The sequence below is a fragment of the Sceloporus occidentalis genome, unplaced genomic scaffold (genome assembly GCF_023333645.1).
Source record: "Sceloporus occidentalis isolate IW3139 unplaced genomic scaffold, rSceOcc1.0.p SCAF_40, whole genome shotgun sequence".
In the NCBI taxonomy this organism is placed as follows: domain Eukaryota; kingdom Metazoa; phylum Chordata; class Lepidosauria; order Squamata; family Phrynosomatidae; genus Sceloporus; species Sceloporus occidentalis.
The window spans coordinates 7,801,684-7,829,292 of NW_028317020.1; the positions used below are offsets into that span (position 1 = coordinate 7,801,684).

Sequence of the window (27,609 nt, forward strand, 5' to 3'; positions counted from 1 at the left end):
TTGTGGTGGAAAGTTTCTTCGAGTGCCTGCAACTGATCCTCAGTGAAGATGGTTCGATGACGTCTTGTCCTACGCTGAGTTAGTGGTGGAGGGGAGTACATTGGAGATCCATTTTGAATTGTTGCATTTGCAGGAGTTGCATGGAACATTCTCATTGACCAGTTTAACCTTGTTGCTGAAAGAGAGGGTTAACTAGTGAGTTAAGCATAGAAAAACAATAAATTGCATTGTAACTAACAACAGATACCAAAGGTATGAGCTATTATTGCTTATGTACATGAGGAGGCAGACAATCAGCAAAAAAAAAGTGAAAAGACAAAATACATAACAATAAGAAAACACAAACATGGACTAAAAATTATCGAGAAGAATGCAAAAGCTAGATTGTGACTCTGCGTGGAAAAGAGCAAGTTAAGAAGAAATGGTGGAACAAATGAAAGGAATTAGGGAGAGATGGTGCAGCGGATGCAGTATTTTATCAACTACCCAATTCCGACATATCCGGTAGAGGCTATTTAATGTGAAATCCTTGGCCAAGGAGCCGCATTAACAGAACACAGAAGAAAATAAATGAATAGAAACAATACCAAGAGATGAGCAAACAAAAATAAATGAGATGTCCTGGACTACAAAGAATCTGTCCTCAAGGGCTATTACAAGTTTCTCTAATTAATGTGTCTGGCAAATTGTGTGGCCCAGCAATATACTAAGGGAATCCTATGGGTTCCAGTTTTTGATGAGAAGATTTGCATACCCCTCTCACAGATACAGAAAGGAAAAGGAAGGAAGGTATTAAGGAGATTAATGAACAAGATAGGAATTGAGACTGACGATATCTCATATTCTGCATTTCATTTGATTAATTTAGTTAAAACACTCCTTAGATCCTTGTATTCACTTAAATTCTGTTTCAGTATTAGTGCTAGTGTTAGTGGTAAATGCTTTTGCTTCTCTTCAACACTTAGTTGTGCGATGTACAGTAGTTTCTAATTATACTGCAATATAGTTATGTTATGGACAGAACATTGGCCTGGACAGCCCAGTCATTTAAAAAATATACATTCTCAGTAAGACCTCTGTACTCACATAGCCATGTGGGGTCCTGTACAGAGCGATGGTTGGGATGGCAGCAGCAGCAAGTACATACAGGTACAGCAGTATCATCCTGGGAAAAGTCACTCATGCACTGCTCCTTCTGTGCCCATGCAGGCTCCTGTTGGCCATCTAGGGGAGCTTGTGTCTTCTTTGGCGAAGGAAGCGATAGAATGCTCTCAATGGAAAAGGGACGCTGAACCTTTTTTTTAACGTTTTCATTGGTGGGTGACATAGTGACAGCCTCCTAAGGAAGAGCAACCTGATACTTCTCCTTTCCACCCTTTGGATTGTGCCTTTATGGTTGGACACAACTCCTTTTAAAACACCTCATGTCTATCGCTCACCAAGAGACCCCTTTTACACTTAATACTTTCGGCTTAATGCATTTTCTTTTCATCCCTTGACTTTTCTGTATTTTAAATATATTCGCCTCATTCTCCTAAAGCCGCTACCTTATAACACAGATACTTTTATGGGAGTAAAAATAAAAAAAAGGTTCCATAATCCCCCAGACAGAAATGCTAAACCCTAGTGAATACGATAACTGGCCTTCTAATCTCAGACGGTTTTGTTCGTGGCGAGTTGTGCATCTGAGATCTTGTTAATCCAAACGGAGCTGGGGAAAAAAAAGAAAAATCTGCTTTCTGCATCTGGAGCACCAGGCAGATTGTGTGATGGGCATTGTGTGCAGGGGAAAGGACTGATATCAGAACTGCTTCTACACAACAGAAAGGGATTATATGGAACAATTATTCCATCACAGCTCTACACAGAAATACCTGTGCAATCAGACAGGGCTGTTTTATCAGACTATAATACGGAGGTAGACTGATTTTAGCACACACAGGAGACAGCCCCATCTTGACTAGGCTTTTACTGGAAAACCTAAGTTTTACTTCACCACTTTTTAGATTTGTGTAGTGTCTAATTATACCGCAATATAGTGATGTTATATGCTGAACAGGACATTGGCCTGGACAACATGGTAATTTTCAAAATTTTCCTGCACGCAGTCTCCTTCAACAACAGAACAAATCCTAGAAAACAAAGTGGCACTGAGGACACCTGCCCATGCCCCCCACCACTATTACAATAAAGATGTAGGGCTACTACGGTAATATGTTTTTGTGTGTTTTACATGCAGTTCCCCATTTCATCTTTAGGGTTTCTAGACAATGACTTTAGGTTAGTTTGCACCATGGCAAGATCCCTTGTGTGGTTCTCTAATGCATTGCCTATGCAGACACTTTAGTGAATATGTGTTAGACAGGGTGTGATTGCGTGAAAAGCCAACTCTGTTTTAGGACACTATAATACCAAGCCATTTGATTGGGTTTGTCTTCAAGCTGAATGTCACCAGCCTTACCCTGGTATCGGTGGACCTTCTGAGGAATACATTAAAATATACCATATATCACTTCTACACAGGGCCGTTTTTAGTTTTTAATATTGATTGGACCCTGGGCATGCATATACTTGCATACCCAACACACACACACACTTCCTAGCATGCACTCACGCCCTCCATCCCAACCAAAAAAACAAAACAAAAAAAAGTAGTCAGTCGCAGTCAGTGCGATCTTCCCTACTTTTGTCCCTAGCGTGAATTTGCGGTAGATGCCCCCCCATCATCACCCCAGAGTCACTTTGTCCCCTCCTTCACTGTACCACACCTCTCTTTTCCACCCTCATGTAGTTCAGGTATAGATCAAATAAACAACACATAGAAATGCAGCATTGTAGATGTACAGTAGATCAATGCAATAAAACATACAAACCCTGTATTTGCAAGTTTTAATAAATAACACATGAAAGATAGCATTGAAGGTATAGCGCAACTGAAAATCACATGTAAACTCAGGGCTGAAGGTATAAATCAAATAAGTAGTGCATGGAAACCCTAAATTGCAGGCATAAATCACAGGTCACACACCTCAATGGCCAGCCCTAGCACCCAGATTGCCCTGGAACCCAGATTTCATCCACAAGACCTGCCTAGCACATGTCTGTGCTATCCTTACCCCCTGTCTGTCTACAAATTTTTTGCTCCCAAACAGCCTATATGTGTCATATTTGCCTTGAAACAGCCTGCCTGTGCCATCTTTGCCCCCAAACAGCTTGTCTGTGCCATCTTTGCCCGCAAACAACCTGCCTGTGTCATATCACGCACTTATACATACATATATAAATATATACTCACACATCCACAGATACTCATTCATTCACACATACTCACTCACTGATTCGCACATACTCATTCATACTCGCTCCTGCACCCTCTTACCTCACCTGAAGATTTCTCTGTGTGGCTCGCACAAGCTGTGTCCAATTCCCAGCATGGAAGTGATGCACATATAACACATTTTAGTTGTTTTTTGCCTTTGCACTAAAAGGTACTGTATTTATAGTGGAACTGTGAAATTTTTTAAATAATTTGTAATTATCCTAATTTTCCCTAAGATATCATAGAACTGAAAAGGATGCAAGGGCGGACAAGAAAACTAATTAAAAGAAAGGAAGATGGGGAAGGGAGCCCCTTCAGGTTTTACACTGTTTCTGGTTGTCAGTGCTAAAACGTTCGGGTAGAGAGTGTCTGCACTAGCGCTGTTATACTCATCCGTTAGCGCAGAGCCAGTGATAAAGCTCTCCCGTTTACTGGCTGGGAAGTGTCCCCACTGGTACAAAAACCATAGGACTTACCATGATGTCACTTGCTATGTGATGTGTTTCTTATGACATACCAGTACATCCTAAGATCATTTTTCTGTCAGGGCAGTTAAGCTGTGGAATGCACCACCAAGTAAAGCATTTTGTCAAATATAATTAATATTGTTAAGAATAGGTTGGATGCCAGACACCACAGTCATTCAGGTTTATAACAATTTAACTTTATCCTGTTGATCAAGGGTGAAAAAATTATTGAATTTGAGGTTACGGAAATTATTTTTGCATAAAAGCCTAATTTTTTTGCCTTCTTCTTTACCAACAAAGAAGGCACAAAGGTAACTATTACAGTCAACTCACATATGTTTATGGATAGCTCAAATTTACAGAAACCATTTATTTAACAAAATGATAAAATATTAAGCAGAGAGAATGTTATTTAGTTCTTCTAAATGAGCATCATTTTATGGTTACTGACAAAATGATCAATGGTACATTGTTATTGTCTGCTTTATATAGTGTCATTCACTCTCACACAGCGCTCATGACCTACCTACAAAATTAAAAGAGAAGCTCTAAAAAGGGTTAAAACCTTCAGAAAATGTAGGTGAGCAGAGATCATTCTTGCTCAAAGATCTCAGCATCAGGGAAAAAAACAAACGTCCCTCCTTTTGTAGAAGGAATTAGGGGATTTAGAGGCAGATCTATCAGAAGGATTTGAGTTATCTCACAGTAATAAACGCAAAAAGGAGGGGGGAGGATTAGTCCAGGAGCTGTTTACTTTGATAAGATCATTGTAATATTCTGTCAAAATAAGGGCTGTATAGCTATGTAACATGTGTGTCCTTCTGTGTGCATGTCTAACATATTTTGCTTCCACATAGAGGCACCTCATACTTACTTTTTTGTGAACATTCTGTTTTTAATAGTATTTGCTACCATGATAATTTATATCATTGTACTACCTAATATGTATGTGAGTATTTATGAAGATACAATTTAACATTTTTAAACTATTTGACAGAACAAAAAAATATTTGAATGTGCTGAATATGCCAATGGATTTGAAATAGGGTGTCCAACATGCTCAAATAGTTGATGGTAATTTGTCCACATACGTTTGGTTATATACTGTGCTATCAGTGTTGGAACAATACTGTACATACATTTTCTCTGACCCTTGGAGTTCATAATTTATGTATGCAATGTGTGCCTTGGGCAACAGGTCTAGAGGGACCTGTTTTCACGTGTGTAAGGACAGAAGGATAATTGTAAAGTTCTGGTTAAACCCACTGTAAAAATAGTAACCTTTTGACTTCTAAATAATTGTGAATTAGTTAAAAAGAAAAAGTTACATATGTGTACCAAAGTAGTAATACAGCTTTTAAATGTCCCCAAAGCCAAAATGTGGGGTACACATTCTCTGTCCCAGCAGAGATGGTGGGGGAAGAAAAAACAATGGATAATCACTTCAAAAAGGGAAACAAATACTCAGGGCAATATTAATATTAACATAATAAACAAAATAATGTTCTTTTAAAACCAAACCCCTCTGTCCCCCTTCCCTTCCTAGATGCCCCACTTTTATGTAAGCTCAGAATGATTAGTGGCCAGGCCCGGACTGGGACAAAAAATAGGCCCGGGCATTTAAGCCTGAGCAGCCCATTTTTATTTATTTATTTATTGTTAAAGCCCACCCTTCATGTACCATCTTTGCATTTACTCACTCACTCTAACCCCCCTCTGCCCCTTCTCACTGCACCCCCCTCCCTCACCCTACTTACCTTGTTGCCGGAGCAACTGCGACTGGGCCCGCGGCAGGGCCGGATTGACTTAGGGGCTGATGGAGCTGCAGCTCTAGGCCCTTACCTTAAAATAGGCCCAGTCAGGACCGGACTGACTGGGCCTATGCGGCCGCATTAACGCAGAGCCCCTTAAGCCCGCCGCAACTGCGACCGGGTCCGCCACTCTAAGGGGCCGGGAAGCCCCCACCAGGGCCGGCCTTACAGGTGTGCAGCCGCACACGGTTTAAATTAAAACATCTGGGGGGTTTTTAACTTTATTTAACATCCTCCATGTTTAATAAAGTTAAAAAAAAAACCCCGATGTTTTAATTTAAGCCCTGTGCGGCCGCAGACCCCTAAGGCCGGCCCTGGTGGGGGCTTCCTGGCCCCTTAGAGTGGCGGACCCGGTCGCAGTTGTGGCGGGCTTAAGGGGCAGGCGCCCCTTATGCCCTGCGTTAATGCGGCCGTAAAGGCCGCATAGGCCCAGTCAGTCAGGTCCTGACTGGGCCTATTTTAAGGTAAGGGCCTGGAGCTGCAGCTCCATCAGCCCCTAAATCAATCCGGCCCTGCCGCGGCCCGGTGTGCTCGATGGCCAGTCCGGGCCTGTTGGTGGCCCTAAGTAACAAGATATGGCTGTGGATGAATGTTGATAGAATATTACTGGGTCTGTCCCACCCAGTTGTTGATCAGATAAAATCCATCCCTCCACAACAACAAAGTTGGAAAACATTGATTTCGTCCATCTAGTCTGCCCATTTTTGGTTCAACCCTTAATCAGTGCTTGGTCTTGTCTTGATTTAGGATAGCCATATGACAATTCCTTGCAAGGTTAAATTCCCTTATTGTATTAGCTCCTATCACTTCTGCTGGAAGGATGTTCTATTTATCTACCCACTTCTCAGTAGGAAATAATATATTTTAACTGAATGTAATTAATCCCGTTTAGGATTTTGAAAGAATTGCTCAGACAACAATGATTATGGGGACAATCAAACTTTTTATTACGCAGGAGAGGAAAACTCCCATTTTTCAGGAGGAAACCTCTGGGCAACCGTGGCTTGAAGAACTGCCCTTCCCTCTGGGCCCTAAGAGGTTAACTCTGACTACATTAAAACAAAAAAAAATATAAAACTATTACCGTATTTGCTCGAAACTAAGACGACCCTGATTATAAGACGACCCAAATCTGAATATTAATTTAGGAAAAAAGAAAAAGCCTGAATATAAGACGACCCTATAGGAAAATAGTTTTACCAGTAAATGTTAATTCATCTAAACTATTTTTTTTTAATAAAAGCTATGATTGAGAAAAATATTTTGGTTTTATTTCCTTCTATTTTCCAACCTGCCCCCCAGTTATGCCTTATACCCCTATATGCCACTGTGCCCCATGATATTCCTTTTAACCCTCTAAATGTCACTGTGCCCCATGATATGCCTTTTAACCCTATATGCCACTGTGCCCCATGATATGCCTTTTGACCACCTATGTGCCACTCTGCCTCCAGAAATGCCTTATACCCCTATATGCCACTCTGGCATTAAGCGGGTTAAAAGGCATATTATGGGGCAGAGTGGCATATAGGGAGGTTTAAGGCATTCAGGAGGCAGAGTGGCGTATAGAGGGTTAAAAAGGCATTTCTGGAGGCAGAGTGGCATGAAGGGGGCACTCTGCCTCCAGAAATGCCTTATGCCCCCCATTTAACACTCCCCCGCCCCCCCCCCCCAGCTTACCGGTGCTTCTGACTTCCCTGTCATGTAGCCGGGGCAGCGTGTAGATCCCACGCACTTACGCTGCAGCCGGAAGGAGGCGTGGCTAGCAGCAGGGGTTGTCTGCGTCCATCGCGCAGACCTTCCCCGACTGTCAGAGGTCAGAATTCCCCGCACCGGTGCGGGGAACTCTGATCTCTGACAGCCGGGGAAGGTTTGCGCGATGGATGCAGACAACCCCAGCTGCTAGCCACACCTCCTTCCTGCTGCAGCGGAAGTTGTCTACGCGAATCGCGTAGACATCTACACGCTGCCCCAGCTACACACCGGGGACTCAGAAGTACCGGTAAGTGGGGCGGGGGGGGACAGGAGGATCCAGGTCCCCTGCAGCTGCGGGGGATCTGGATCTTAGTCGTCTCATAGTCAGACCTATTTGAGGTCTGATTATAAGACGACCCCAATTATAAGACGAGGGGTATTTATAATCGAGCAAAAACTCGAGCAATAATTGGTTTCATCAGTTTTAAGATGTCATATATAAAAAAAGAAGATCCACACTATCCATAGAGTTCACGGATCTATTGCTGGTATCCTGACGCTCTGCAAATCTCTTTGCCAGACAACTGACACTCTGTAGTTCACTTGGCCAGAAAGTCAACTGTGGGAGAGCCCTTCAAAATGACACTCTGTGTGTGGAGAACCAATGTAAGAAATATAGATTTATTATCACAACAATAGCCGGCAGAGGAGGTTCCATCCATCACGCAGTATGTTTAACCCTTCCAGTACCAGAGTGCTGTATGCCACTCACAGCTTTACTGACATAAAAAATGAGCAACAAAAGATGTCTTCCTGCTTGTTTTTTGACAGTTTATGTCCCTGAAATGTTATTATTTAAATGTAAAATTGTGGTGTGATCATTGAAACTATGATTACTGTTTTCCTTTTAATGTAATGTGCTGCAGAGCTTAAGGTACCACAGGAGAAAGTTAACCTGAAAGGCCACAAGGGATTTGCTCTATTTTTTACTACTAGGTGTTTAGAGCCTCCATATTGCCTAAAGTCTATTTCCTTCAATTTGTTCACTTTTGCATCCCTTCCTGAGCATTGTCAGCTGATTACACGTTTCTGCTTTATTATTATCATTATTGCTAGAGCTTGATATTGTGCAAGATATGCACAGCCGATAACTCTCAGGTTTTTGCCCCAATCCCAGGGTCACACAGTCTGGAGTTGCCTCTTTCCTATTCTACACCGCAAGGATCGTATCCAAGACTACCATTTTACATCCTTTATTTATGGCAAGTTGGTTGCATCCTTATACTATTGACGGTTGAATCTATTAATTGGTGCACTGCCCGCTTCACAAAAGGGTGGATTAGATTTGTAGCAAATATATATAGAAATTTGTAAGTAAGTTGCAACCAAGTTTTGAGGAAAGAACGGTCTTTCTGCAACTGACATGACTTGCAGCGAAACGAAAAGAAGCAGCTAGGATTATCAAAAGGACGTTACCAAGGTGGTGTTAAATGTACAACGTTCCTCCCAGCCAGCAGGTGGCGCTGTGCTTAGATGAAACCATGTCCAGTTGACGTTCATCTTGTTTATCTGTCGCCTCTGGAGCAGCCGGCGCTCTGGTTGCCCATGTGGGAAAGATGTTGCAGGAAGCGGAGCAATGTCTCCTTTATTACAAGGCGCGGGAGCTAAGCATACTCAGCTCAGCGGCCGGGAAATTAAAGGATTTCGCTGAGTGAGTGAATGAATATTCTTTATTATCAGTCATGTGTTAGGGAGCCGCGAATGACTGTTACCAAGGCAACCTAATTGGCCCCGCACAGTTAGTAAAATTAGTGGCTCCCCGGTGCCTTCTTCCAACTTCTTTGGTGTCAAATAGTTCGGGTTTAAAATAATTTAGCCAATAGGGATGTGTAGGGGAAAATCAGTGCATTGCTGACATTCTCCATACAATATCGTTTCTTTTAAAGGAGCAGTCGTTTTTGGCATGACTGCTCTTTATAAAAGAAAACAAAATGAAAAAGTTCCCATTGTCTTCCTTTGCCATGAGGAATGTTTTTGTGTGAGCCAGTGGCTACTAATCTTTTTTTTTCTGATGCCTGCATCCCTAGCATATCAGGACATCGAAAAGTTGCCGGCAGTATGTGAACGCACACTCCTTAGTAATGACAACTGTTAGGATTTCAGTGAAGCCAGTACCGTTAGTGAAGCACGGTTAGGATTTCAGTGAAGCACGCTCCAACTGCTTCACTGGTCCCTGAAACATCAGGTTCTGCGAAAGGACTGCCGCACGTAAAATGCCAAGTCGCTATTGAAGAATTGCTTTATTTAAGTTTCTTCCCTGGTAATCAGCATCAAAATTAGGACCCTAAAATAAGATTTCACCAAACTTTTATGTTTCTCTAGTACATCTAGTATCACAAAACACATACATTATTATCATATTAAATGTTCTTATGCTTATTTTTTTTTGTCTCCAGAGCCACTGTGAAACGCTGTAGAGATAAATATCTTGATGAAGTGGTACAGTTGTTGGCATCTCCAGAGAAAGTTTTGGGACACCTTTCCGATGCTGATCTCGTTCCCTTGCTTTGCTGTATACTCGCGTGTCAGATTGGTGCATGCAACAGCAGTAGCTCCTTCCAGAAACTGGAGAAGGTTGGTCGGTTTTAAAGATAAATGTACAGGGGGCTCGTAACTGTGATTTACATTTTGTATGGGTTATTCCTACTGAATTATGTATGGCTTTGATTTGTACAACGGGAATAATATCCGTTGCACTTTATTTGTTGAGGAGCTGGATAATTTAATAAAACTGATCTTGGGTAGCTAACAGCACCGTAACTGCAAAACACATAACTATCAGCCAATGTCTACATGCTATTACCCATGGAACAGGATGAGGGCAGGCATGCCATGAGGCTTCCTACAGAGACCAGGGAAATTGGAGATTTCTAAAAGGTTTTCAGTAGGGGCCTCACAAGGACATGAAGAGATTTGCTGGTACACTATCAGAGAGTAACACCGGACTGATAGTATACTGTAATGTGCCTGTTATGTTTTAGATCTTGTTGAAGCTGTCTCAGATGAGACCACAACTGGTGTCACAAGAACGGGAATCAATGCTGAACAACCTATTGCAAAACAAAGAGGTAAGTTAAATGTCACCTGCCATTCACTTGCCACAAAATGTGGTAAGGTCTATTTGCCAGTAATGGCAAGTTTCCAGTCTGCAAACAACACAACCTGTTAACATATTTATTCATAATAAATCCAGCTGCTTATCATGTGCCCCTCTCTATGTTTTAGATTTCCAATTTCTTTTCACGTGTGAAGCCTTTCATATTTTTTGTGGATAATCGGTGTATAGTGGGCTATCTGGCTTGTTTGTTACCCTCAGTTCATTCTTCTGTTTTTAACCCACAGGTGTTACAGCTCAAAGACCTGCAGACAGGTAGCAATCAACGCACTTCTTACCCATGTTAATCCTACTTGTCTAAATTTGGTTACAGGTTGCAAGTATTTGTTGGCATATTTTGGGATTTTTTGTGTACAGAGAAAGTCACTGCAAATTTCTAAATGTAATCATCAGGAAGGTATTGTAATTTATCTGTAAGCTAGCAAAAGCAGGGTCTTCATTATCTTCTGTGCCAATGTGGCTTATGTGTTTTAATCCTATTTTCAAATGTAATATTGGCAATTCTTGTGTTATTGGTTTTCTCTAGCCCTACTCCCACTACCTGAAACAACCCCCCCACCACCGTTTTACTGGTTTTAAAGCTAGTTGCTCCACAGCCTGGGCCATTTCCACCCTCCTAATCCACCCTTGAAACGATGGAGGCGAAGTAACACCCCAATGAAGAGATATCAACGCTTTGGCTTTGTTAAGGAGATGCCTAATCAATGCTTTTTTGTTTGACTTTTAGCCGCATCATTGCAAATTCAGATTTGCAGTCTTGAATATATAATATCTGTTTTAATGTCTTGACTTTTTTTTTTTTTACTCTCTAGTCTGTATGTATCTAGAGTGCAGTCGTGCTTCTCAGAAGTACTTTATGCAGCACCTTCGCCACCTGCTTTCTGTAGTGTCAGTGACTTTCTCTGCGGTGTTGCAAGATGAAACGTCTCTGAACACTGAGCATTGTTACCTGACTGTCAAGGTAAGGTTGGCAAAACGTAGTAATCTCATTAAAGGACCGCTTTCCCCAGGCATTAATAAGGCAAATATAGGAACACACTGCAGGTCAAATAGATGACTTTTAAAGCAGCGCTTGTATGAAAAAAAATGTAAAGCATTACCTTATTTGACTGTGTAATATCCACAATAATGTGTTGTCCAGACCATTATCCCGCTTTTCTTTTTGCCAGATATGTCTTCAGGTATTCAGGGAACTGGTAGAGGCGATTGTACCACTGGTTTGGACTCCTGTTTCAAGCACTAGCCCCATGCAAAGTATTCTGGGATTCCTGATTCATGTCATTACATCTCAGGTATTTTTAAACTACATAGAATTTTACAAAGGTGCATAATTATAATGCAACTAAACTCAATATCCCCTTAGGAATAGACTTGCCTTACAAGTTACTGTTTTATGTTCTTGCAGAACACTAGTCGAGATACTAAGTTGCTGGCAGGCACAACTGTAGCTTCACTGGCAAACACTGCTCCCACAGCAGCATTAGGAGCTCAGGCAGGGCTGAGCTTCATCCAGATGTTAAGAAACGGTGAGCGTCTTATATCTTGGAGAGAGTAACCATTGGTTTGTTGTGCATGTCTGTTTAACTGGGCAGAATGAAATAATACTTTCTGTTTTATCATCTTTAATATTGGAAAAAATTAAATTGACTCTGTTATTTTAACAATTTTTTGACAGGCCCTGGGGATGTGAAGTTTGGGGAGTTGTGTGTGTTTGTGCCATCCACATCCTCAGATGGCATAGAGATTCTTGCTTTGGTCCGCGGATTACTGTCGTGTAGCCGTGCAGATATTCTCTCTTGCCAACTGTCTACACAGGTAACACATCAAGGGACATTTCAGTTATATATATTGTTTTAATGTAAAATGGTGTATATAGTATAGGGCTGAAACAACTGATCGATAATTAAAATCGTTGACAATGATTTTCATTATCGATTAGTTGAATCGATTTTTATCGATTTATAAAAAGAGGTTTTTGTCAGAGCAAACGCTCTGAAAAACTCCTCTCCTTATATAATCCGACCTCAAACAGAGATCGGATTATAACACTAGAATCTAGATCCCCCGCAACGCTGCAGGGGTCCTGGATTCCCCTCACTGTCGGCCGGTGGGTGTTCTATGAAGCTGCAGTGAAAGTGCCTGTCAGCAACGGAGGTTCACAAAACACCAGGGAGTCGGGAGAAAGGCAGAGTGGTGTATGGGAGGGGGGAGGAGTCAGAGGGGTGTATGGGAGCCACTCTGGCTCCTCCCCCTCCCATACACCACTCTGCCTCTCTACCCGGCTCCCTGGTGTCTTGTAAACCTCTGTTGGGGGGAGGAGGCAGAGTGGAGTATGGGAGGGGGGGAGGAGGCAGAGTGGAGTATGGGAGGGGGGGAGGAGGCAGAGTGGAGTATGGGAGGGGGGAGGAGGCAGAGTGGAGTATGGGAGGGGGGAGAAGGCAGAGTGGAGCTTGGGAGGAGGCAGAGTGGAGTATGGGGGGGAGGCGGCAGAGTTGTGTATGGGAGGGGGGAGGAGGCAGAGTTGTGTATGGGAGGGGGGGAGGAGGCAGAGTGGAGTATGGGAGGGGGGGAGGAGGCAGAGTGGAGTATGGGAGGGGGGGAGGAGGCAGAGTGGAGTATGGGAGGGGGGGAGGAGGCAGAGTGGAGTATGGGAGGGGGGGAGGAGGCAGAGTGGAGTATGGGGGGGGGAGGAGGCAGAGTGGAGTATGGGGGGGGGAGGAGGCAGAGTGGAGTATGGGAGGGGGGAGGAGGCAGAGTGGAGTATGGGAGGGGGGAGGAGGCAGAGTGGAGTATGGGAGGGGGGAGGAGGCAGAGTGGTGTATGGGAGGGGGAGGAGGCAGAGTGGTGTATGGGAGGGGGAGGAGGCAGAGTGGTGTATGGGAGGGGGAGGAGGCAGAGTGGTGTATGGGAGGGGGAAGAGGCAGAGTGGTGTATGATATATATAGAAACATGCTCATTCAGATCACTAACCTAAGATGACTCCCCCAAAATAATAAAACAACAATGACAACAATTGCTGCCAAAAATACAAAGAATAGAACATGTATGTCATTATAAGGCATATAATATGGTGTATGGTTAATTATTTTTATTTGTGTTTCTTCAGCCATAAAACCCCTTCTAGCCCACCCCTAAATTTCTAATCCATTATGATCTGCTGAACTTTTGTCGGTTCTTAATGTCAGCAACCTGAAATGTCTCGGGTTAATCCTGTTGCCTATTATTTGTGCCTCGGAGAATGGCAGACTTATTGTTTTGCGTTATGTGATCCTTAGGATCTGACGATGCTGGAACACCTTCTTCCCGCTGTTAGCGATATGTGCAAGGGGCAGATAGAACACTACTACTGCTTTCAAGGTGAGAGTGGCCTTTGGGACACAAGTAATCTGTGTAGAATTAAGATATGGAATTTGAGAGCCATTAAATGCCTTTTGGCTTAAATAAGACCTCAAATTTAACTTGGTCCTTTGATTTGTCTTATTTGGACCTCTCCCATTCTTATTTGAATCCCTTCACTGTATTAATCACTACCGTTTTATAATTCCATTTTAGACTTCCTATCTCATGTTTGTGATAAATATTTCCCTCCTATTATTTGTTCGCAGCTTTATGTATTCCCATATCCCTCCTCGAAAATATTTCCTCCAGGCTGTTTGTTTCAATATTTTAAAGGAACATTATATTGCTATTTTCATGTGAGTTCCACAGAACAGGTTCTGGACATATACTTAAGTATGCTTTCCGCTTACACATCCTGGTTTTAGTAGAGGCAGCTGGAGGAAGGAGTAAAATTGAGATAGATGTCTCATTCTCTAGTTCCAGTAACTAAAGAATGCATATTCCAACAGTAAAATGCATTGAAGTCCATGCAAAACAAATATATATTTGGGCCTAGGCTGTCCCTTTTATCTTTCCTGATGATTTGTAAAAAGTTCCCTTATATGCTTCTCCTTTGTTGCAGTTCTTTCCCTCTGGTTGCAGCGTGTGCGTGAACAAATAACTGGGATCCTGCAGAGCCGCAAGGGATTTTTGTGGGCAAATGATAGTAAAATCCTCTCTGATGTTATGCAGCTTCTTTGGGCTGGTGCTGAAAAGCCAGTAATACCATTTTAACTTTTTTACATTTATTTACTTTTTATTTTACTCAGTATGCGCTCTAAATTTTGATGCCTTACCTCTTTTGTACTAATTTATATGTATATCAAGTGAGGTGTATCATGGTCCCAAAGTTTTACCATCATTTGGTTAGCCTCGCTTCTCAGTCCATAATGTCCATAAACATGAGACAAATTGGGTATTCACAGAAAGGCAGGCTATTTAAGTGCATGTGATTCTGTATCTCTTGCAATGTTGGTGTTTCAAAGCTTTAATTAAGTTGGTCCCCCCCCCCCCCAAGGCATAAATATATATTATTTTTTTCCATCACATACTAATTTGCGTCTTCTGATCTGATTTCCAGATAGATGGTATGTCTGGTCTGGTTCTAAGCTGCTTCCAACACTGCCTGCATATTCATCAGAAAGAATGTCAGATCTTGCAGCTAAATGAGGAGATACTACTTCAGGATGTGCTGCAGAAGATCACAGACACCTCCTGGCAGAACCGATCAAGATATACCCCTCTCTGTTCTCTGTTACCATTCATTGGGGCTGATAGGGTAAGAACTGAAACTGCAGATTGTGGTGTGCAAGTAGAGTTGTCTGTCAAAAAGAAATTTGTGTATCAAGTGCAGAAGCCTTTAGTCAACGCTGCTAGCTTTTATTGGTCCAATGTAGGACGTGTACAGGTGCTGTGACTTTTAATTCATAGGTTTTTTTTTGTTTTTTTTTTACATGAATGTTTGTATGTGGTCATGCAGTATGTTGTCTTTAGAGTGTGTAATGAGTGGTATGACATCAGTGGATGAGCTAGTCTGTTTTGGGTCAATTCTAAATCCAGTTTCTGCGTTGGTGATGTTGTTTATGAGGTTGTTGGAACGGTGGGTATGGCTTAAAGTGGCCCATCACAAGAGATTTAAGCTTTCATCTTGCCAAATCCTTTATGCTTACAGAAATGATAATTTAGGCTATTACAATAAAGGATTAGCACAAAATTAATCGTTAATAACAACATGAGATACTGGTACAGAAAGAAGAGGGCCCTGCTCTTGCAGTCTTACAGTTTCCTGCAACAGGGTCCGCACTCGCCCTGTGTAATGTATAGGTTAGTCGGTGAGATGGCTTTCAAGAACCCTCACTGCCTTATTTATGAATTATGCAGGGGTTTGCATAGTGAATTTAGTGATTGTAATTGTAGCTCTCCTGGAAACTCTCACTTGACTGAATGAATGTCTTTCTGTCATGCCACCAGATAACCAGTAATTCGGTATCTACCAGTGGTGTAATAAAAGCACAGTTATTTTTTTTGGTTTCCAGGTCCTTGGTCTGTACCCACAGCTCCCAACGCACCTGTTCTTTTGCCTCTCCACAAACTACCTCTGCCCTCCAGCAGCAGAGACGTACCGCGCTGTTATCACACTGCAGAGAAAGGAGTGGACCCGGGAAGCCCCGCTAGATGAGAAGGCGCTGGCTAAGCGTTGGGCAGTCAGCTGGCTTACTCCGCTTTGTGATGCACTGTGCTCAACTGAAAGTTCCTTACAAAGCAATGCTGCCACTCACATTCTCCCTTGCAGCCTAAGCTGCTTCTCCGAATCCTTTGGGTTGCTGGAAGAGAAACTAGAGGGTCAAAGCCCCGCAAGTCTTCGCGGTTGGGTCAGTCTTGTACGTGCACAAAAGGCTTTGGGCAGAGCAAACAAGGACATAGAGGACAGGCTGGAAGTGTGCCTGGGTTCTGCTGATGATGGAGTCCGTTTGGATGCTCTGTGCTTTCTTTGCTGTGGTTCTCGCAGCAGTCAGCCTCCTTCCTCCTGGGAGCTGAAGCTTCTCAAAAGATTCCTACCCTATAATCTTGGTTGTGACAATGCTGGCTTCAGGCAGCAGCTTCAGTCAGCAGTCCGCAGGGCACTGGAAAGGCTACGGGATGGAGCACTGACAGCACTGCGCAAGGGGCTACCCCAGGAGATGGCCATATCCCTAGCAATAGGTGCGTGGTCTCCCACAATCTGCATGGATAGCATTTGATACAGCATAAGGATTAGCATCGATTGGTGCATTAGTAATTTGATACCCAAATTGAAAGAAAGAGATTAGTTTTTTTAGTTATTATATTTTAGATTACAGAACCGTGTGAGCAGATAGCTGCAGCTCACTCCGGAAGGCAGTAACCGAGATCTATCCACATGAGCGAAGGCCTTGCATCTGTACATTGCATTTTAGTATATGACATAGTTTTGTTTTCTTAAGAATATTGAGTCACACGTTGATACTGTGCTCCTTATATTTAAGAGAAATTGTAATATGTGGATAATGTCTTGTTAATGAAATATTTTCTATATATATTTCTTTTTGATACGCTGCTTTGTTATATTGATTTCAGAATTTGACTTATGTGAAAATCTCCCTTATATCAGACTTCCTGGAGTGGTTGTGTCAGTTAAGTGTATCCTGCATGTCCTCAGCCGGAAATTACCAGCGCCGTTGCAGTGGCCTTCTCATCTTCTCTGCCCTGCTGGAGAGCTACACTGACTGCTGGACCCCTGAGAAAAAGAAAGGACAGCCCCCTCGTAAGTTATTTGATAGTACTTAAATTATATGATGGTGTCATCTATGGGCTATATCCTGGTGAAGCCTGGACTATAGGTTTAAATCTTATAGTGGTTGTTTTTATACACTCAGCAAAATTGCTGTTTGTCAGGATGTGCCTAGTACTGCCAAACTCATCATGTTTAGCTGCCCAATGCATTATTTGAATGCCTTTATTGAGCCTGGCAGATAGCTAGTACAGCTAACGGATTTCTGTAAGTAGGACCTGATTAATTATGTGCTAATTTATTTTCTGAATTAAACTTTTTACAAAGTAGGCAGTCCTCGCTGGCCTTAATGTCCCTGACACCTCCATTAAAGAATGCATGTAAAAAGTACTGTAATATTTAAACTTTAATATGAATTCTTTGAAACTAGAAATAAAATAAGAGATTTAACCTGATCTAGAAGTTGCAGCCCTGTTGCTCCAGCTGCCTCGTCCTCCACGATCCGACATTTGGAACCGCTGATTGGCTGCTTGAATTCAATGAGAGCACTTTGCGTACGTGGGACAGAACCGACTGCTGCCCATAGTGTTTACCCAGCTAGCTCTGGAGCTGACTAGCGATAAGTATATCACCTGCACGTGAAAGAGCTGCTGTTAGGCAAAGGGGAGGGATTCTCCATAAGCCGCAATATATTTTTGCAAAAGGACCACTGTGAAAAGGGACCATATAGCTATCATATGCATTAAATCAATCAAATGTAAATGACCATTCTAATTTAAATTTAATTATGTTTATCCTTACAGAGGACATGGCCATATTACTGAAGTATGCCAGACAAAGAGGATGCTGGGATTTCTTCTCTGCAGACAATACGCAAGCACTTGTTGGATGCTTGCAGGACAGTACGAATGAGGTAAGTGCAATATAACGGGTCCAACTGAATAATTAAAAAAAAAAAAAAAAAAAAAAAGTCATAGGACTTTATCCTATTAGACATACAGTGGCACCATTGGTAAATATGAGGTTGTTTAACCTTTTGATATTTTCTTCAAAGCTACTCTGCTCTCGTGGATATCAAACATTTGGAAGCACAACACAGGTTTATGAATAAAATGTAAATATATGTGTTGCACAATTATTGGCACACTTTTAGTCAATACTTTGTGCAAACCTCCCTTTGCCAAGATAACAGCTCTGAGTCTTCTCCTATAATACCTGATGAGGAGAATACCTTGTAAGGGATCCGAGACCATTCCTCTACAGAATCTCTCCAGGTCCTTCAAATTTTGAGGTCAATGCTGGTGGACTCTCCTCTTCAGTTCTCCCCACAGGTTTTCTATGGGTTCAAGTCAGGGGACTGGGATGGTAATGGTAGGACCTTAATTTTGTGGTCAGTATGGCATTTTTGTGTTGATTTTGATGTATCTTTTGGATCGTTGTCCTGCTAGAAGATCCAACCATGGCCCATTTTAAACAGGTGTTTGTTTAATATCTGGGCATGAGACAACAGATGTAACTGTCCCCGTAAACCATTACTTAAACATAATTAGAAGGTCTATCTCTAATATCTTGCTATTCTCACCTGTTGAATAGATTCGGGAAATGGCTTCAGATTTGCTGGTTCGCTTTTTCATGCCCATCCCAGACGCTCTTTTTCTCACATTGTTTGAAGTGAGCAAGACATCTCTGTGCAGCCCTCGAGTGCCCCAGGCTGAAGCTGGAGCACTAATCATGAAGACCCTGCTACTGAGGTATTTAGACACAGACTATTGATGTAATGAATTATATAATTAAATGCTTTAATTAGAGCATGTTTACAAACTATGATGCAGAAATATTGTGATGGCCATCTCAATGAATGGTGCATTTTATTCATAAACATAGCAAATGGAACCATATATCTCCCTGTGCCAAGTAAATGTTTCATAAGATCTGTCTTGCTGGTATCTTGTCGACGCTTTGGTCCAGACCACAAGGAGTGGTGGTGTTTCCAGGAGATGCGCCTCTCGATGCACTGCACCTCGTCACCTTTCTTGCAGAGATGCTGCGTGATCAGTACTGCTATGCCCAGGAAAACCTGCTGCAGGCAGCAACTTCAAAGCCTCTTCATGGTGAGTATGACTTAATACCATATAAAATAATTCACTGTCACATACATGTCTCCAAAAGCCGTGGTATTTATAATTCACCATTAAATCTGACTTATAAGATTGCATGTTATAGCAAGGCAAAAGCCAAAAATATCCAGCCAGAATCTACCAAGCATAGATGCATTAACAACGTGTGTGTTTTATATACAACAAACAAGTTACACACAGCTGGATAAAAATTTAATTTCCCTGTCTTTCAAAAAATAAATTTAATACATTGTGTGCATTATGTCCATAAATATGTGTGTTAGTTTCTAGTAGTAGGAAGTACCATTACATAAGTTATGGTGGGTAAAAGGTGATGGAAACCCTTCCACTTAAATTTAAGGGGTAGTAGAAGTATTATTAAACACTCATCTACAGACACCAGACAAGCCAGAAGGCTTATACCCAGAATCCCTTGTGGTTGTGGCAGCACCATGAGATTTCTGAGGGAAAAACAAGCCTTCTGGCTTGTCTGGTGTCTGTAGATGAGTGTTTAATAATACTTCTACTACCCCTTAAATTTTAGTAGTAGGAAGCAAATAGGTGAGCAGTACCATGTTTTCGCCTCTCTGCTTTCTTGTTGATGTGAAATATTCTCGCCTTGTTTCTTCCTGTTCTCCTGACCCCCTATACTCTGTTTTCTCTGCAGGGGTGCTTTCAGCGCTGAGACTCTGTTTGCTGGAGGTGCCTGTTGTATCCCAGTCCTTCTCGCAGTCTGATGTAGCTCCCAATTGGTGCTGCCTTCTGCAGGGTCTGGTGCGCTCTTTGCGAGAGATAGTATCTTTCATCCTTAATGTACTGCACAGATCTTGGAATGAAGACATTCCAGGTGAGAAAGGAAGGGTTCTCTATCTCGAGGTTTTTTTAAACACCGCAAGCGTGATATTTAGCCGTTTTGGAATAGAATGTTAAATGCCGTGTGTGTGTGTGTGTGTATATATATATATATATATATATATATATATGTATAATAATGTACTCTCTAGTTGTATTTGGTACCTTTTCATTGGACCAACAAAGCAAAAGATGAATTGTCACATAAACATTTGGTACCTCAGATGTCCTGAAAGCTTATGTTGATTTCCCCTTTTCTTTGTTACATTTGAACAAAGTTAATACATTTTATTTTGTTTCTAGAAGCAGTGGCTCCATCATTTGCAGACATGGGTAAAGCAGTGAGTACATTCATTGCAGAAGGCAGAGGCCTAGAAGAGATGCCTGGTTCGGTTCTTCTTTCAGAGGAGTACAGTCTTATCATGACATTCTGTTGGGTCTCCTTAAAGGTGGGTGCTGACCCTGCTTAACGACAATTAAACATACACCATTCTTTAAGCTCCATATAAGTTCCTTTCTGCACTAATATTCTGGGCTTGTTTTCCATTTTCTATCTTGTTTCAGGAGATTGGTGTGCTGTTAGGGCCCATAGTGGATAAGTTGATATCTGGTCCAGTTGCCATGCTGCCCCTCTCTGCAGTACAGGAGTCCGTTGTAACTTATCAAGATATATTTATGCGCTGCCGCCACTGGGTGAGTCACGTGAAAACGGTATTAAAGAGGGAGAGGTCTTTGTCAGTGTACTATACCCACAAAGTTTTTACTTCTGCCAGGTCACTCTTCCTCCAATTATAGCTCAAGGTTTCTGACATGTATACTAAATGACGTATATGTTACATGATGATAAATCAACTAAATGAATTAGAGTTTAACCAATATTTTTGAAGTTAAAGAAAAACTCAATAGCCCTCTTTGTTCTGGCTACTTGCTCTAAGTTGGCTACTTGCTCAAATTTTGCAAAAATCTCACTCCAGCAATGGAGTCTCTAACCAAACTGCACCACCTATGTCAAAGAGTATTGAAGGAGGCTTTACCCTGTATTGGGAAGCAATCAATTTGTTCTGCGTTAGTTTTTACCAGAGGTAAGCAGGAATCTAATTCTCTTTGTCTCCTGCAGGGGGCAGTTGATGGCTGTAGTGCTGGCTTTACCAAGCTTTGCAGTGCATTGTTCCACAATGAAGATTCAAAGCTGAGAGCCATCCCACAAAAGATAATGGAACAGGTGTGAGATATGTTTGTGTATATTATATGTATATATTATATATGTATATTTTCTTGAGCAAGGTAGATCTTAGCACCCAAGTGCTTCGGTTTCATTTTTCTACCCTTTTTGTAGGTGCTGGCAGAATGTCGATCTCGGAAATCTCTCTCTGTCACTCGCAGAGCTGCTGGGTTCCCTGTTCTCCTCCAGAGCATCTTGTGTGGCGAGGGAGCTCCGCACATGTTATTGGCATCATGTGTTCATTCTTTACTAGTACTGGCCAATGAACCATTGCCTGCTGACTGGGACCAAACGCATGATCTACCACAGGTAACCATTGTTATTTGTATTAGTTCATCCTAATAACGCAAGTGCGTTTCACATGAAACATGTAGGCATGTCTTAGACTAGGTGATTCATTATTCATTAAAACAACATAGTTTGTGCTTTGCTGCTTGGAAGTACCTGTACTTGTTCATTAGCTATTTAGTGTTTAAGTTCACCCATGGACAGCGAGATTGGTGGCAACTTAACAAAAGGGGAGAGAGAGCTTATTAGTGAGAAATAATCATGCCTTTCATGAGACCAGAAAGTTACGGTGGCAGTTCACATGGTATACACATATTACATTAAATTATTTAGAACAGTTAATTACTGAAGATTTGTCTGTTTCAGGTGTCTGCGGTGCACGCTGTTCAGACCATGCTGCGCTGTTCAGTCCTTCGAGCTACCCTCCTCACTCAAGCTGTTCCCATGATGTCACTAGCGCTCCAAAATCTACGTTCTGCATGCTGGGGCATGCGCAATGCAGCTTTACAGCTCTTTAGTGCGTAATGTGTTTGAATTAAATATTGTTAGTAATACCGGTAGAATATTGTTCTATGTATCAAATGAATATAGCTGTATAAAACAGAGTATCATTCAGATGACATTTTAGGTTTTATCCCCCCCTTCTCTCTAAAATGTTCTATCTTTCTACCTTAGGTGCCCTGACAGGCGGCATGCTGGGCCTGTCACGCAGCGATGGGGACAGTTTGGTGCAGAGTACTCTGTCCGCAGGTGCACTGCTCAGACGGTTCCCAGGTCTCAGGGATGTGCTAGTTCAGGAACTACAAGATGCTACGTATTGTGGAAATATGCTTCATCCCAGTCTGCATCCAATCCTCACTCTTCTTGCAAAACTGCAGCCAGGAGGAGACACCGAGGCAGGGTAACACGAAGGAGATTCTGTTTGATCAGAGTAAACTAAGGGATATTGATGAAGTGGATTAAATTAACATTGTCTTATGTGCTTCTTACATCAGGTGTTTTCTGGAGCCTCTTCTTGGCCTGGCCAAAAACCCCATATATGCAGTACGTGTCATGGCAGCACGTGCAGTGGTACCAGTGGTCCAAGTGATGGAGTATCGTACTGTCCTATTCCAGCTGGTGGGAACACTTCCACATGTAAATAAAGGAGTATCCCATAATGCTCTGCATGGTTGCCTTCTGCAGCTTCACACACTGCTAGCCGTGGCATTAAAGGACAATTGGTGAGGGCATCTGATTTACCTGACTACCTAATAAACTTTCCATGAAATAGTAATGTATTTTGTAAAATTACTTTTATTTACTGCATCGAGAATAGAACTGCATAAAAAATAGTATTTTAAGTGGAGGCTTTTTCCAGTCATGGTTTTTCACCACAAAATGCTTTTATGTGATCTGAAAAGAAGATAAAGGTGCAACCAAAAAAAGCTTCAGTACTAGAGGCTAGTACAGTGCATGAATAAAATCTTTACATGAAAAGACAAGTTCTGCACTTAGGCTTTGCTTGGCAATATTCCTAGTTGGATTTTGTATTTTGGCCATTGTTTTATATCCAGTGATTCACAGAGTAAAAGGTTTTGTCAGGTTTATTAACAATATAGTTAATGCTACGACTCCACCACGTTTTCCTCCCAAAGTAAAATGTTTTGTTGTGTAAATGGGCATACAGCACATTTTGCTCTTTAAGACCTAAACACGTGATTGGAAATTTGAAAGCATCCTATTTGCTTGTTCTTCTCTATACTTTCTTTCCTTTTGTACTTTACCTCGTTTCCATGACGTTTCAGTTTTTCTTATTAATTATTTTTGTTTAGTCTTGGAGAAGGGGATGAGCAGCAGATTGCCAAGGGACTGCTTCCAGCCCTTTGGCTGGCATCTCCAGAACAGAGGTGCCCAGTGGTCCGTGCATCATTTCTGGATGTGCTTTCCCTACTCGTTCCTGTTTGTGGGAAGGAATTTGCCAGGCAAGTGTGGGAGGCCGTATGCTCGAAGCAGAGTGGGCAGGATTATGGCAAACAGGTATGGGTAGCAGCAACAAAAGCTATTAAGGGTCTGAAGACCATCGATTTTTATTTTCATAATTGTGGTAGGCTGGTCTGTTTCTTTTTCAAAACTGTTTTTTGTCATTTTTTATGTAGGTGGGCTTCGAAGTTTTCCGTGAAGCATACGTTGCATATTTGTGCAATGGAGCTGTCAGATCCTCTGATCCAGCTGTCCACTCGCATGTATGCGATCTCTTGCTTGTCGGTGACCATGCTGTGTTTAGATGGCTGAAAAAACAACATGGTGAAAACGTGTCTTCTGCATTGTACAAGGCTGTGAGATATACGTTACAGGTAAAGCTTAAGGAGTATGAACCACTAGGATTCTCCTGCAATTTCTAGTCCTATTTACTCACTGTTTAACGAGACAACCGTGTAATGGTTTTTTCATATGTATTTGTGTGTAGAATAAATAAATTGCCCCCTGGGTCTACCTTCCAAGTAAAATATGACATTTGTTGTTGTGTATAAATCTGGTGTAGCTCAAACCTTAAACGCTCGTTGTCTCCTTTCTAGGACAAGCTGTATTCGGTGTTGCTCTCAGAACATTCACCTGAATGCCTTAGGTTGTATTTGGAGGCGTTTGTTGACATGAACCACCCGTGCTTCCCAACCCTCATTCTCAAACATCCCAAAAATCACATGGACCTACAGTGTGCTCACATCCTGCTCACTCTTCTTCAATCAAGCACTGCAGGTCCACAACTTCGAGGCCATGCACTGTGTACCCTCAGTTTGCTGTTAACACACAGGTAACGGATTAGGAATAACTATCGATTTACATTGTGCACTGGACAGTCGAGGAAATTAGACACCTAAGAGTGCTTCCTGAGTCTGATGGTATCATGTGATGGTTTCAGGACACTGATAAAGATTATTTTTTCTGGCCAGAGTTGGCTCATATTGTTTGCAAATGGTGATAGATAATGATTGTTGTAGGAATTGTTAAACAGAAGGATGTTTGCTGTCCTAGTTGTTTGTTTCAAGCGGTGACGTTTGCTTAGGAAAAAGGAGTTCAGGTTGACTTGCATGCTGTTAGAGAGAAGGGAGTATTTAATGGGAGAATTTGATTCATGGAGTATATGTTCATGTGAGAGTGAGTTTTGCTGAGCATGGGTAGCCTTCGTTCTTTTTCTTTTTCCATTATTATATATGACCCTCAGGAACCTGCGAGAGGACATCTCACTTTGCTCCCAATGGTTATCTGTTCTCGCTGCTTGTGCTGATCCAGCCTCATCCTGTGAGGAGCTACGGTTGGCTGCTGCACGAGCTCTCGAGATATGTGGAGCTTACTTGGTTCGGCATGCTCTCCGTGACGATGCTTCTGATATTACAAAGATAGCAGTGAGGTAAGAAGCATCTCTACTATGAAGCTTCACACTATTTCCCTTTTTGTCATCAATCTCCACTTCTTGTTCTCTTTCTTTCTCTGGCTTTTTAATCTTACTAGTACTTCTTTATTAGGACTGTAGGTTATGGTGTTGACCTCTTGCAAGATGAGGAACGAAACGTGAGAGAAGCTGCCACAAGGTTTGCTGTGGCAGCCATAGATCAGCCAGCAGAGGTGACGCTGCAAAGTGACCGGGCTCTGCTGCATCTCCTGAAGCTTTTGAGGGATCATTTCTGGACTTGTGAAGAGACCTTTCATGTTCTCCTAGTCCGGCTGCCTCCTTTTGATCTTTACAGTGCCCTTAGTACTTTACAGGTCAGGTAAGTAGAGCAGATGTACCGGTTTTCTTTATGCATCAGCGATTAATGTGTTTGGAGTTAATTTAAATAAATGATCACAGTTTACCAGCAAAGTGTTGCTGCATTTCCCTCCCCTTTCTAGGTCAGCCAGTCTGTATGAGGAGGATGAACCTAACGTGTTTGCGGACTCTTTTTTCCTTTCCTCACTACTGCTCCCAGTACTCTGTGCTCTGTTGGACTTGATGTCCACTGACTCATCATTGTGCTCAGTTTTGCTGAGGTGGGTGAAATGTACTGTTATTCCATTGAGAGAGCAGATGCAGCAGTGTCACCACTGGGGACAAGCACAGGGTAAGTGGCAGACCAAGATATATTGGGTTTGTGCTGATTTAAAGGTAAAATAAATACATTCTCCACCTTTCTATGTGTATGTGGGAATTAAATTGCCCTGTTGCAATTCTTTTTTGTCATCCTACTGTGGTGGAAAAGGTAATATAGTAAATCTTTAATGACTACTCTTGTAAGTGAATGTTTTGATTATGCTGTATTGTTATACTATAGTCTAATGCAGAAGTAGCCAAGAACCAGCTCCTGAACTGTTGTGTGACTGCAGGTCCCATGATGTCCAGTCAGCTTTGATATACTGCTTTTATTTAGGATTTAAGCTGGGGATCATGGAAATTGTGTAGTTCCACAGGAACTGGAAAGTTACCTGTTTGTGGTTGTGATGCTTCTATCTCATATCTCCAGGACCTGTCTCACAGCTTCTGCTCAAGGCCTCTGGGTGTCCCCGTGTACAGACTGCTATTTTAGGGCTGCTGGTGCATGGACAAATGCTCACCAGAGCTCTGGAAGTACTACCTCCCTCACAGATCGCACATCTAGGACTACAATCAGGTTGTGTAGAAGAGGAGTTGGCTATGCTGAAAGAAGACCTCCGGCTTTATGGGATTGGATCTACTTTTATCAAGATCATCGAATAAAGTCCTTAGAGAGATTAATTGTCCTCAATATGCAATCTGACATTTTAGCCAAACTGGTCTCCCTATTAATCCTGTAATGTTAAAGGTTAATAAGGAGCCTTTGGAGAAAGTTGTACAGTACGGCAGCTGGTTCCGGTGGCACATATTGGGAATAATTGTAGTTAAACAGTGGAAGCCATGTCACTTTTTCTGGAATGCAATAAAATTTTGGCTACAACCTGCACTTGTATATTATATAAATCAATAGCTTAAAAGTTAAAAGTGATTATTACACTGACAATATTACATAGTAATATACCACCACCCCCATTTCTCTTTTTGATTGGGTATTTCATGGTAATGGGCAATGTTAGTACATACTGCCAGATATTTTATCACAGAAAACATGTATTTCTATATTCTGTGATTTTACACAAAATGGAGTTAGAGCTATTTTATTTAATCATATAGTGATTATTTATTTTTGTCCTTGTTCCCTCTATAATTGAGAACAAAGGAGTATTCATGTATATAGATGTTTCAGTGTATATATGATACAATTAATGTTATCTTCCATGAGAAAGTTAAGGAGTAGACACTGCATATCTTTAGAAATGTAACTTGGAATGGGGAATACATGGGAAGACTACAAGACCTGAGTTACTATCTAGGAAGTAACATTTGGCGATTAGGGTGACCAAGGATAAATTCCAAACACATATGTAATGGCTTTAAGTTAATTCTTAGACCAGAACGTCTCTCACAGGTAAATTAAGAAATTACAATGGTGTAAATATGAGTAGAAATTCTAATTATAATGGGTAAAACCCACCGTTATGATTGGAGAATTCCAATCAAAAGGTGGAGGCTATGATAATAAGCCCTGTCTTTAAAAGCTTATGTCTTTAATAAAAAAAAAAAAAAATTGCACCCTGAAATGGACAGACCCTGACGGACTTATTCACCAAGTTTACCCCAGAGAATTGGAATCTTAAGATCCTGGCACCGTATTTCACTCTTAGAGTTACTTTGAGTTTTAACCTATATAACTTGTAGAAAGTTATATTCTTTCCTACTTAATTTCTTGCCACTGAACCTGGATTAATTTCTACAAGGACCAGTTGGACAACAGCAACAAGTGGTAGTAATTATAATGGTTTTATTATTCTGAATAGAGATGAATTTTGTCTTCTTCGTATAGAATTCCGTTTCTGGGAAATAGTATATTGCATTATTGTATATGACGGCTTGTGAGACTGCAGCTTACAACCCGTGATAATAACAATAATGAAAAGGTATTTTTACCTATAGATGAAGTTTGACATTATTCGCATCTATTAGG

General features: G+C 41.7%; 1 protein-coding gene across 1 annotated transcript; it reads left to right on the forward strand.

Annotated features, from left to right (window-relative positions):
* The first annotated feature begins 8,908 nt into the window (after positions 1–8,908).
* On the forward strand, positions 8,909–26,288 carry LOC149290333 (tRNA (32-2'-O)-methyltransferase regulator THADA-like). Its single transcript, XM_089489497.1, has 30 exons — positions 8,909–9,003; positions 9,749–9,926; positions 10,334–10,420; positions 10,695–10,722; positions 11,280–11,428; positions 11,873–11,993; positions 12,143–12,282; positions 13,743–13,824; positions 14,429–14,565; positions 14,927–15,124; positions 15,882–16,548; positions 16,976–17,128; positions 17,899–18,008; positions 18,689–18,858; positions 19,064–19,206; positions 19,880–20,059; positions 20,368–20,513; positions 20,629–20,757; positions 21,182–21,286; positions 21,401–21,595; positions 21,941–22,091; positions 22,250–22,475; positions 22,570–22,797; positions 23,389–23,593; positions 23,713–23,910; positions 24,133–24,368; positions 24,780–24,965; positions 25,081–25,326; positions 25,448–25,656; positions 26,056–26,288. The coding sequence occupies exons 1-30, from the start codon at positions 8,909–8,911 to the stop codon at positions 26,286–26,288; spliced, it is 5,331 nt and encodes a 1,776-aa protein (XP_089345623.1).
* The last annotated feature ends 1,321 nt before the right edge of the window (positions 26,289–27,609 follow it).

Excerpts from the sequence above, each read along its gene's own strand:
- LOC149290333 (XM_089489497.1), top strand. The coding sequence starts at position 8,909 with ATGTTGCAGGAAGCGGAGCAATGTCTCCTTTATTACAAGGCGCGGGAG. Across the intron at positions 15,125-15,881 it reads CATTCATTGGGGCTGATAGG|GTCCTTGGTCTGTACCCACA; the intron begins GTAAGAACTGAA and ends TTTGGTTTCCAG. Across the intron at positions 20,060-20,367 it reads TTGGAATGAAGACATTCCAG|AAGCAGTGGCTCCATCATTT; the intron begins GTGAGAAAGGAA and ends TTTTGTTTCTAG.